The sequence below is a fragment of the Centropristis striata genome, chromosome 11 (genome assembly GCF_030273125.1).
Source record: "Centropristis striata isolate RG_2023a ecotype Rhode Island chromosome 11, C.striata_1.0, whole genome shotgun sequence".
NCBI classification, from domain to species: Eukaryota; Metazoa; Chordata; class Actinopteri; order Perciformes; family Serranidae; genus Centropristis; species Centropristis striata.
The window spans coordinates 7,440,732-7,453,573 of NC_081527.1; the positions used below are offsets into that span (position 1 = coordinate 7,440,732).

General features: G+C 36.7%; 1 protein-coding gene across 1 annotated transcript in view; it reads left to right on the forward strand.

The window, feature by feature from the left end:
* The window catches only part of ctnnd2b (catenin (cadherin-associated protein), delta 2b), a 240,754-nt gene that overhangs the window by 193,616 nt on the left and 34,296 nt on the right, over positions 1-12,842 (forward strand). The window contains exon 15 of the mRNA XM_059344042.1: positions 3,641-3,827. Within this exon, the coding sequence (XP_059200025.1) occupies positions 3,641-3,827 (187 nt within the window). The remainder of the gene's footprint in view (positions 1-3,640; positions 3,828-12,842) is intronic.

Consider the following 12,842-nt stretch of genomic DNA (forward strand, 5'->3'; position numbering starts at 1 on the left):
ACGGCACTTAAGAGAGGACGCCTTATTCCAAACATACAGACGCAGAGATCTAAGGATAGGATGTTTTACCACTATTACAGATATAATTACAACCATAAAGCAGAAGGCTAGATACTAGAGGTGGACACTCTCAAGTGCACACATATAATTATACGAGTACATGGATTAGGACATGGACACTTTGCAAGACGGAGGTCACTAGCAATTATGATGTGTTGCATAGATCCTCAAGGTTATCACAATTTGTGTGTTTGAGTGTTTATAGTGTGTAAAACCACTCAAGGAATCAAAGTGTTTTGCAGTGAAATGTGATGATTTGCCTCTTACCCTCTCTGTCCTTTTCCTGAAAGGCTCCAACAGCTGTATATCTGCGTGTGTGTGTGTGTGTGTGTGTGTGTGTGTGTGTGTGTGAATCTCAAGAGAGGGAGAGCTTTTGTCTATTCAGAAGTCTGTGTGTGCAGTTGTGGCGGCTGGCGAAAAGAGTGAACAGTAATTGGTAGGCAGGAGAAAACTCACTCCATTTTCTTGGTTGGCTGGTCACTGTATGTTGAATTCAGGTGAGGATTAGGAGGAGTAGCAGAGAGAGGGCCAGTGCAAAGTTTTGTAAGTGATTTACAGCCTTCTGTACTTCTCTTTTAGTTTTTTTTTGCTTACGTTCTCAATTAATTACAGCAGCACTGTGGTGCAATAAATTAAAGATGTTTTTTTAAATATTAGAGCAACATTTAAAATTAATTCAAGATAAAGAATGCAAAATTGGGGTTTGTCCACTTTTGATTTTTGCCTATAAAGCTTCATGAACCATTTTCTATATTTTTTTTATTTTTTTTTAAATTATAGATGGAAACAAATCTATGTCAGTTTGCATGGAAAAATGTATGTCATCTGTCAAGAATCCCTCTATCTGGCAGCTGCTAGATATTATTTTAATGTGGAGGGCTTGTAGTAGTGATGTCCAAATGAAGCTTCATGAACTATTTTCTATATTTTCTGTATTTGTTGACCCCACTAGATGGCGCTCTTTGTCCAATAAAGGGTCGTAAGCACACTGAATTAGCCTTTCTTGAGCCTTTTTCTTTAAACCAAGAACGCCATCTAGTGGGGTCAACAGATACAACTAATGGTTCATGAAGCTTCATTTGGACATCACTACTAATGGCACATCACCACTACACTTTAGTTAAAAACTACACATGTTTAGGTACATTTTGCTAGTGTAGCACATGTTTACTTTTGGTACACTACAGGAAACGCCTACATGCCTATACCGGTAATTTATTGTGACAGCTCATTGTTGTCACTATTCAAGGCTGACTTGCTGGTTCAAACTGTGGTTTAACTTGTGAGCAACTAAAGAAACCGCTGGATGGAACAGTAAACTTTGATTCTGGATGGTGGGGTCGCAGTGGTCAAGGTTTTGAATGTTGCTCCTCTGTCTTCAGGAAAATTAATTTAAAAAAATGTATGTCTGTGGATCCCTGGTGTAAGGTGTTACCATCCCTGAATAAATAGTGAAAACAATGAGCTTCTTAGTTATTAATTAAGCAATATATTAGTGATGTCCAAATCAAGCTTCATGAACCATTAGTTGTATTTGTTGACCCCACTAGATGGCGTTCTTGGTTTAAAGAAAAAGACTCAAGAAAGGCTAATTCAGTGTGTTTTTAACCCTTTGTTGAGCAGAGAGCGCCATCTAGTGGGCTCAGAAAATATAGAAAATGGTTCATTAAGCTTCATTTGGACATCACTTACCTACAGGGTCTCTGCAGGTTTCAACAAGTCAAATTTAAGACTTAAGACTTTTTAAAGACCATAATGAATACAACTTTAGACCCATTTCACATCCATACTGGCAAAAAAAAGTACAAAAGACATGAAGTATAATCGGAGGCCTGGAATTACTTGCAAAGTAAATTAATTTATTCACAGCTCAAATTCTGTCCGGGCTGCACAGGTACTTAATTGAGTTTTGTAGTTATGTTATAGCGTCCTACATCACTACAATATAAACACGCCTAGTTATCTGTGGCATATGAGATAAGATGTACAGACAGGTAAATCATTTTGTGTCTTTTTTGGTCATTTTGTGTCTATTTTTTGGTAATTTTGTATCTTTTTTGAATAATTTTGTCTTTTTGATAATTCTGTGTATTTTTTTTCTTTTTTCATTTTGTGTCTTAAAGTAATTTAGTGTTTTTTCAGTCAGTTTGTGTCTTTTTTTTTGTAATTTTGTGTCTGTTTTGGTCATTTTGTGTCTTTTTTAAGTAATTTAGTAATTCTAGTTATCTGTGGCATTTGAGATAAGATGTACAGACAGGTGTGGTGCATGTTGCACTAATCAGGTGTATCGTTCACACATAAATGATCAACGCCTGTGTCTCCATTGTGAGTCTTCATTCATTGTTGGCAACATTCAGAGGTTTCAGACGTCATAGGTGGGCACTAGTGAGGCGTTGAACATGCTGCATCTTTTGACCCTTTATATATTTCAGCCACCAGGCTCAGCTCTACCCACGCTACACCTCTTTGCCAATTTTTGGATTAGCCAGAGCCTGGTAGAGTCATGCACTGCCAAGATGAAGATGGCCAGAACCACCACACTGGGCTTGGTAATGGCTCTTCAAAAGCCTATGGGTGATGTCACTCTGTGGGTGATTATACAGTCTGTCATCTAGACCAGGGGTTTGTAACCCATTTTATTCATTTATCAATGCAAAAACATCCTATAAATATGATCTCATATGGGCTAACCAATGAAACGATTGCATAGTAACCCATAAATAGCAGTGCCTACAGAGTGTTTCTGTTTCTTTTGGTGTAAACCAGCTGCAGAGCTACCAGAGACACAATCCAGAGACTCCGTAACAATGGCGTCTGTAACGGGAATGTGCAGCTCCATCTCTTCTTCCCCTCCATTGTCTGGACACATGCCCCGGGCTCAGCAGCAGACACTTGATATGCCAGACCTGAGTCAATCAGTTTCACTTTAAGTGGCTGCAGCTGGTGGTTTATGACTAATAAATCGTCATAATAGGATTTTTGAGGTTTGCTTGTACATATTCCCATTGTCCTCAAGTAGAACAGAGCTGCTGTCAACTGAAAAACATGAAAAACATGAAGTTTGTCTGGAGCTGTTTTGATGACTTTGAGCGAACCACAAACACAGTGTTTTTTCTTTTCTTTCGTCCCACATTTTAAGCCGACAATCTCACAAATAACACAAACAGTGGCTGCATTCTATTAAGTTTCCCAGTGTGCAGTGACAGTGGAGCCAGCATTCAAAATACCAGCACCCTAAAATAAAAGTCGCTAAATGTAATTCAGTCATTTTATCACTCCGACTCCTATTTTCCTACTGTGACATGTCAACGGACCATAGAACAGTAGTGGTTATGTTTGATAAAACGTGTTTCAAGGCAGGTTTTCAGGTTTTCAGACTGCTGTGAAGCATGTTAGTCAAGACTGCAGTAACTGTCTGTGCTGCTGTGTTTGATCAAGCTGCTCACTAAAACCTACTAAATATTTCAATGGCTTTTGCCCTGGAGGTGTCTGTGTCTGTCTCTCCTCCTGTCTGCCTCCTGTGTTCTTCCTTTTCCTCTGAATTGCTTTTGACGTCCCGTCTCCTTGTTGTCCTCTTCAGGTGTTTTGTGGAACCTGTCGTCATGTGATGCCCTGAAGATGCCAATTATTCAGGACGCCCTGGCTGTGCTGACCAACGCTGTGATCATCCCCCACTCAGGCTGGGACACCTCCCCACACACACAGGAGGACCGGAAGCTGCACCTACACTCCTCTCAGGTCCTCCGCAACGCCACAGGCTGCCTCCGGTCAGTGCCGCTATACATTTTTCAATGTTTTTATTTCTTATCTAACGTTAAAAAGACAGAGTTACTTATGGTTTTTATACCTCATTGTGGTTCGAGACATAATGTTGTCCATCCCATTCTCGTGAAGGCCATGTCTCTGGGGTTCATTTTCTCCAGTTCGGCATAAACGTCCAATTGGACTCAAGGATGAAATGGTTAGATATTGGTGGTGAAAAGACAAAGACCAAGTTCATTATGACCTTACGTCTGTCCAATTATCGATCATTCTTTACATCAAGAACATCTTGAGGGAATTTCCTCAAATTTTGCACAAATATCTACTTGGACTCAAGGATGAACTGGTTAGAAATCTGGTGGTGAAAGGAAAAAGACCAAGTTCATTATGACCTAACGTCCGTCCAATTATTGATAATCCTTTACATTAAGAACATCTTGAGGGAATTTCCTCAAATTTTGCACAAATATCTACTTGGACTCAAGGATGAACTGGTTAGAAATCTGGTGGTGAAAGGAAAAAGACCAAGTTCATTATGACCTAACGTCCGTCCAATTATTGATAATCCTTTACATTAAGAACATCTTGAGGGAATTTCCTCAAATTTTGCACAAATATCCACTTGGACTCAAGGATGAATTGGTTAGATTTTGGTGGTGAAAGGACAAAGACCAAGTTCATTATGACCTAACGTCCGTCCAATTCTTGATAATCCTTTACATTAAGAACATCTTGAGGGAATTTCCTCAAATTTTGCACAAATATCCACTTGGACTCAAGGATGAATTGGTTAGATTTTGGTGGTGAAAGGACAAAGACCAAGTTCATTATGACCTAACGTCCGTCCAATTCTTGATAATTCTTTACATCAAGAACATCTTGAGGGAATTTCCTCAAATTTTACACAAACATCCACTTGGACTCAAGGATGAACTGGTTAGAATTTGGTGGTCAAAGTTCAAAGGTCAAGTTCACTGCACTGTGACCTCGCATCTATCCCAGTCTCATAAATGTGATATCTCAGGAACACTTTGAGGAAATGTCTTCAAATTAGGCACAAATGTCGACTTGGACTCACAGATGAAGTGATTACTTTTTAGAGGACAAAAGTTCACATTCACTGCATGCCAATTCTGACCAATCGTAAGAAATGAAAAAGTGCTTACTATTTGACTTTATAATGGTCTAAAACATGGGTCTCAAACCCGCAGGCCAATTGTGGCCCTCGTGGCGATATTTTGTGGCCCCCACCTTGATATAAAAGTTTAATGTGAGTTTTATATGAATGGCACTTTACCGTGTTGTGTGTGGAAGGTCCCTTTAATTACTTTTTTGGTCATTTTGTGTCTTTTTTTTGGTCATTTTGTTTCTTTTTTAAGTAAGTAATTTAGTTTTTTTCTGTCATTTTGTGTCATTTTTTGGTCATTTTGTGTCTTTTTAAAATAATTTTGTCTTTTTGGTAATTCTGTGTATTTTTTGTCATTTTGTGTCTTTTTTAAGTAATTTAGGGTTTTTTTCTGTCAGTTTGTGTCTTTTTTTTAGTAGTTTTGTGTCTTTTTTTGGTTATTTTGATACTGCCTCCAGTAATTTGAGTTTGAGACCCCTGGTCTAAACCATCTTTCTGGATGTTATTCAACGCCATAACTCAGGAACAAAAGTGAATATTGTGACCATATTTTACATTTTTCTGGACATTGAAATGATGACACTAATTGAGGATGCCTCCAGTTAAACTGTGGTGATTGTATAGATCATCTGTGCTGCTGGGTTGAAGATGTAAAACTAGATGAAAACTGCAACTTGTCTGGTTGACAGAGGAATACAACAAGGCAGTAATTCTAACTTTAATGCTATTTTTATATGCCTAAGCATTCATACAACTCTAAAAGCACATATTAGTTCAATATTCAGTACACTTGAACTGATTTTTATATTGTTGCCATTATGTCAGCAGAGAAATTGCATATTCGCTCACTTTATGGAAATGTTTTGCTTTTCCCAGTCTGCTATTAGCAGACACACTCAAACAGAGGAATAAGTCTCTCTTAGTTCAACAGTCTGTTATTTTTAGATGATATTCAGTGTTATTTTTACCACTGTACTCACAGAGATCTGACACAGTTAGTTGCATTTAAGATGACTCACCGCTTGGTGAAGAGCTGCTGTGGCTTTTTGTTTTACACTTGAGACACGATGCAAGTCATTCAGTGCAGCCTGGAAGTAGTAAGACTGTGACACATATTGTTTGCTGTTTGGGCTCTTTACTCCAGCAAGTCAGATATTAAAGAGAAAAACTGGTGGGACTTTTATCTGAGCGGTGACGGACATGTCACATTAACATAAATATCACAGAAGACTTCCCCAATTATTAGAAAATGACTATACAAGTCCAGTGTAAATAGGGCTTAAGACATGTAAATATGTCTATTATTAATATGCTTATTATAAGCCTGTTTGTGCTTGTTGTTGGTATTACAGTTTTTGTCCTGGCCCATTTTTTACTTATAATGAATATAGAATACAAGAAAAATATTGGTACGTCAGAATAACCTCACCGCCTAATACATCATGTTCCATTTTAGACCCCAGCTGTGTGTGTGTGTTTGTGTGTGTGTGTGTGTGTGTGTGTGTGTGTGTGTGTGTGTGTGTGTGTGTGTGTGTGTGTGTGTGTGTGTGTGTGTGTGTGTGATGCTGAGACAGCAGTCCCTCTGAGCTCTCCGTTCTGTAAAATTCAATACAAATGCTCTGCAGCTCTGATAGCAATGTATAGAAGAATAAGCTGTTATAATTCTATTTTCTGAATGCTTTCTAGTACTTCAGCTCCAGGAACTAATCACAATATGGTTTTGGGTTCATGGCATTGGCCTCCTTTTCTCCTCATCTCTACAGCTTAATAGTGGTTTGTCTTTATATCATTATATCCGTTTTCCCTTTCATACTTTATGGAGAAAAATATTTTTTTGTATTATTACATCAAGTTTACACACATGGGTCAAAAATGATCCATTCATCCAAATTTGATTTTAAATTAAATGACCTAATAATATAATAATAATAATTTGTACTGTACTTAGTTACAATCAGTGGTGGAATGTAACTAAGTACATTTACTCAAGTACTGTACTTAAGTACAGTTTTGAGGTAGTTTTACTTTACTTGAGTATTTCCATTAGCTTTATATTTCTACTCCACTACATATTAGCAGCAAATATTGTACTTTTTACTCCACTACATTTAGCTGGCAGCTTTAGTTACTTTTCAGGTCCAGATTTAACATAAAAAACATGATCACTTGAAAGTGATTAGACATTTTTATAAATTAAAATACAAAACAGTATATTAAGTAGTTAGAATGAGAAATGATGCTTACATTAATTGAATATATAAAACAATCTGAGTGGGTCCATTCTGCATAACCAGCACTTTCACTTTTGATACTTTAAGTACATATTTATTCTGATACTTTTGTATTTTTATATAAGTAAGATCTGAATGCAGAACTTTTACTTGTACTGGAGTCATTTCACAGTCTGGTATTAGTACTTTTACTGAAGTAAAGGCTGTGAATACTTCTTCCACCACTGGTAACCACTGCAGTTCCATCGAGGGTAGAGTTATGTTAAAATTCACTGTAAATTTTGACACCATAAACAGAGCTCTTAATGACATCTCTATGTGTTCTACCATGGCCTTTCTCTTGAGGATGTTGCAATTTGCAGCACAAGTCGAGCACGAATAGACTACTGCAATGACTATATTTGCATCATGTCTGTAAGGTTATCTGGCGCCTGTTTATGTGTGTGTGTGTGTGTGTGTGTGTGTGTGTGTGTGTGTGTGTGTGTGTGTGTGTGCACGCTGCTGTTTGTCTCTCTGTCGAACCACATGTACGGTCCATTAATCTCACATGTCTCCTCACCTGCTCTCAGTTAAGATAACACATACTGGGTGCTGGGTTGAGTCTAATACTGTACGTGTGTAAAAATGCATACATCTGGTGGTGGCGTGTGTGTGTGTGTGTGTGTGTGTTCTTGTACTTCCTACATAGTGAGGACCGGAACACATTTTTAACCAAGAAAGTGAGGACATTTCGGCCGGTCCTCACTTGTTTAAAGGCTTTTTGGAGATTTCAGACTTTGTTTTAGGGTTAAAGTTACATTAGGTTTATGTCAGGGTTAGGGAACAAGATTATTGTAGTTAACGTAAACGAAAACAAAATAACGAAAACTAGAACTGAAAAAACATTTTCGTCAACTGAAATAAAAATGAGTTTTAAAAAAAAAAGGGAATTCACTGAAACTGTATTTTGTGGTTACAAAACAAACTAAAACTAACTGAAATTATAGTAAAAATGTCCTTTGTTTTCGTCTTTGTCAACTTTTTTCATACATAATGAAGATGGATAAGACAAAGGAAATAATTGCAAAATTACTGTGACCTCTTTTACTCACCCACCCAACAAATACCCCATTACAAAAAACTAAAACTAACATTAAAACTCATAAAAACTAAACTAAAACTAAAGCCCTCACAAAGATAGAAGTACAAGAGTATGTGCGTGTGCGTGTTTGTGTGTGTGTGTGTGTGTGTGTGTGTGTGTGTGTGTGTGTGTGTGTGTGTTGCAGGAGATAGCTTTGTGTGGATCAGCTCCCTAAACTCGAAGGGCTAATTCATCTTTCTCACGCCTCGTTAGGGAATGCTGGGAGTCTGATTAAAGATTGAATATTTCATGGCGGGTTTGGTATATCGCCGGCCACCTGCTCTCTCTCTCTCTCTCTCTCTCTCTCTCTCTCCCTCTCCTTCTCTTTCTCTCTCTCTCTGTCTCCCATTATCCTGCTTGCTTTCTCATTTTCTCCTCCACCCTCGCTCCATCTCGTTTTATTACTCAATTTCTTCTCTCTCCATCATATTATCCCTCCTTTTATCCCTTTCTTCTTCTGTCTCTGCCTCGCTGTCTCACACTCTCACACACACATTTTCTCCCTCTGCTTACTCACTGCTTCTTTCACTCCCCGTGTGTGCATATGCTGTTGTGCCAACTAACAGGAATTGCTGAAAGTTGTGTTGCTAGAAAGCTGAATATGAATTATGTGCACTGAATTTTGCAGATGTGACACAATTTACGATGCAATACAATTTCACAATTTCCGAAACACAACATTAACACCAGCCAGACATGTAAAAGATTTAAATGGATTAATCTCTCTGAGGCGAATAAATAATCTAAACTCCCAAGTGTACATGTAGCTCCATCAGTATGCAGTCGACTTATAATAATGGCAGCTGAAATTGCATTAAAATCCCTCATCCGTCTCCCTAAAAAGACTAAAGAAAGCAGCACCTGCAACTTTAACTCTTTCAGTTATACATGGAGGCAACAGATGTTGTTTTAGTATTTATCTGATCCTTCCTCAGTGCTGATACTGAATAATCTGTGTGGGTGAGAGGACGCAGTGAGCACAGGAGCATCACTAATTACCAGCAAGCTTTTGTAGCAACTACTATTGATAAGAAGACGTAGATGACTATTACTTGACTCCATCTTCGATTTCTAACCTGTAAACTATGACGTGCCCACTTCAGTTCACACTTGTTCAAACTATTTTTTGGTTCCAACTTAGAACCAACTTTCTGGGTTCTGCACCAATTTGTTATTGGTGTAAATCAGGGATCTCAAACTCAAATTACCTGGGGGCCGCTGGAGGCACTATCAAAATGACCAAAAAAAGACACAAAATTACAAAAAAGACACAAAATGACCAAGGAAGACACAAAATTATTTTTAAAAAGACACAAAATGACCCAAAAAAGACACAAAATGACAGAAAAAAAACTAAATTCCTTTAAAAAAAGAAATAAAAAGACACAAAATTATTTAAAAAAGACACACATTTATTTAAAAAGACACTAAATTATTTTAAAAAGACAAATTTTTTTAAAAAGACACAAAATGACAAAAAAAACTAAAATCCTTTAAAAAAAGGAACAAAAAGACCAAAAAAAGACACAAAATTATTTTAAAAAGACACAAAATTATTAAAAAAGACACACATTTATTAAAAAAGACAATAAATAATTTTAAAAAGACAAAAAAATAATTAAAAAAAAGACACAAAATTATTAAAAAAGACACAATTATTAAAAAAAACACAAAATTATTAAAAAAAAAAAAAAAGATCTTGTGAACTGTCAGACACAAAATTACAAAAAAAAGACAAAAAATTACCAAAAAAAGTAATTAAAGGGACCTTCCACACACAACACGGCAAAGTACCATTCATATAAAACTCACATTGAACTTTCATATCAAGGTGGGGGCCAAAAAACATCATCACGAGGGCCGTGAGTTTGAGACCTCTGGTTTAAGTGCTTGAGACGGACCTGGTTCCCTGTAGGTGGAAAAGGGTAACACACCACCTGGAGGAAATCGCAGCAATATCTGATTCAACTACTGCCTGACAACTTAGAGGTTTCTGCTCTGATCCGAGGACAGTTTACCTCTTCAGCCTTGAGATGTGGTAAAGAATATCTTTACTTTTGGAGCGAGAGGAGGTGATTGAATGAAGAGCAAGGGTCAGCTGTACATAAAGGCCGATGGGTCACAGTGCAGACGTCATGACTGCGAAGCCTTTCATGGCTTGAGTCATATAATACAGTATAAGTGCGTCAGTGAATATGTGAGGGAGTTCATCCCATAGAAACAAGAGCTATGAAAGAGAAATGTACACATTGTTATCCTGACCTCGACTTGCAACATAACAGCCATTTTGTCTTGTTTCTCTGGAGAAGTTGTGCAGTTTTTCTCTTTTGCTTTAACTACAGAAAGAGCCGACGGCAAAGACCTTTTAACCCTTTTAGAACCCAATTATGTTCTAAACACAAAAAGATATGGTAATGTTGGATTTCTGCTCTAAATGCACCCATAAATCAGCAGTAAAAACTATCAAAATACTTTATTATGGATTATTTTCCATCAATGATTAACTCATATCAATGCTTTAAAACACACTGCATATAGTACATAAGATGAGTTAAGATGACTTTATTTATCCTGCAGTGGGGAAATGTAGTTGCCACAGCAACTCAAGATACAGACATATACATATAGAAGAAAGAAAAATAATATAAAAAATAATACATATACATATATTATACACATTATATACATACATTTTTGCTATTTGGCTTTTATTATTAATATATATATATATATATATATATATATATATATATATATATATATATATATATATTGTGTTTGTTTTTTCATGAAAGTACTTTGCATTTTTTTCAGATATTGCACATTGGAGAAAATATATCTTAACATGTTAAATAGATTAAATAAATTGTTGCATGTAGTCGTATGAACATCAATGAATGAATATATTTAAATACATGCAGAGATCTACACAGTATGGTATAAGTGGTATATGACATTTATAATGTAGAAAAAACACAGAAAGCCTAATGTGGTCGGATGTAAACAAAGATAATGCAGATAAACCATATTTCCAGAGTTGTATATTCTGTGTAGATAATATATAGTATACATTATAGGATGATTGTATCCTAAGAAAATCAAATCAGAACAGCCAGCATAAATCAAAACAGCATTTCCATATTTATTTTCCTTCCAGTGACATTCAGAGTAAAAATGTCCTGAATAAAAGCTATAAATCTTTGAACATAAAACATGTATAAGTAACACAACATCCAGTGTTTATTTAACACACAGTTTGAAACAATATTATAAGTCCTTTAACAATGTGATCAACCGGTCAGAATATGCCTTGCCTCATGTCAGCCATGCTTACTTAAAAAAAAACGGAGAACACACGCTGACACGGCGAGAACATGCAAACTCCACACAGAAGAGCTGCAGGCCGGAGTCAAACGGGCAACCCTCTTGCTGTGAGGCAAACATTAGTGATATCCAATGAAGCTTCATGAACCATTTTCCATATTTTTAGCCCACTAGTTGGCACTCTCTGTCAAACAAAGGGTTGAATGTAGTGATGTCCAAATGAAGCTTCATGAACCATTAGTTGTATTTGTTGACCTAATGAGATGGCATTCTTGGTTTAAAGAAAAAGGCTCAAGAAAGGCTAATTCAGTGTGTTTTTAACCCTTTGTTGGACAGAGAGCGCCATCTAGTGGACTCAGAAAATACAGAAAAAATGGCTCATGAAGCTTCATTTGGACATCACTACTAACCACTACGCCACCGTGCAGCCCTGGATGGAATCAGATGACAGTAATCTAAGATCTAGAGTTCCCAGAAAAGTGATGTCCATTGGAATGAACAGGGGGATCTGAACAAGTTAAAATTAATTTTTCAACATGAGCTGAAATTCCTTTTTTTTGTCTATTATATTTGAACGTGTTAAGACAATGGACTCTATGATACTCAAACATATGTCCCGTAGAAAAATGAAAAATATTCTATTAAGTATTTAGAACCAGTGTCAAGTAAAAATGTCATGAACTGGTTAAGTAACTCTGTTATACTGCTTATAAAAATCTAATTCCAAACCAAAACACAATTCAATCAGTCACGCAAAGGCAAAGGCGTTTGTTTATAGAATTCAAGAGAGAGAAACAGTTTCTCCCTGTTGTTACTAAAGAGGGACATTTTTTTTTCCTCAGTGCTGTTTTCCTCACAGCAGCAGCACACTATGGATTAATCAAATTCTGTTCTGTTTGAAAGCTCCCTCGAAGACACGTAACCTTTTTTTCCAGCAGTGTGATTTTGTTTCTCATTATTTAGATTCTTCACACTAAAAGATAATAATGAGAGATAATCTGCAGCCCTGTCGCCTTGCGAGGGAACGCTTCAGAGGGATTAATTATGCCAAATTGACTGAGGTTAATTGAATAGAATCTATTAACAGGTGGTATCCAAAACAAAGAAAATTTGTAGGAGAAAGAAGTATACAAACATGAGTAAGTATACTGATAAACTGGTAAAAACACTGAATTCAGCAGTATTCAACACCTTAACCCTTTATAGGGCGAAGAACTAT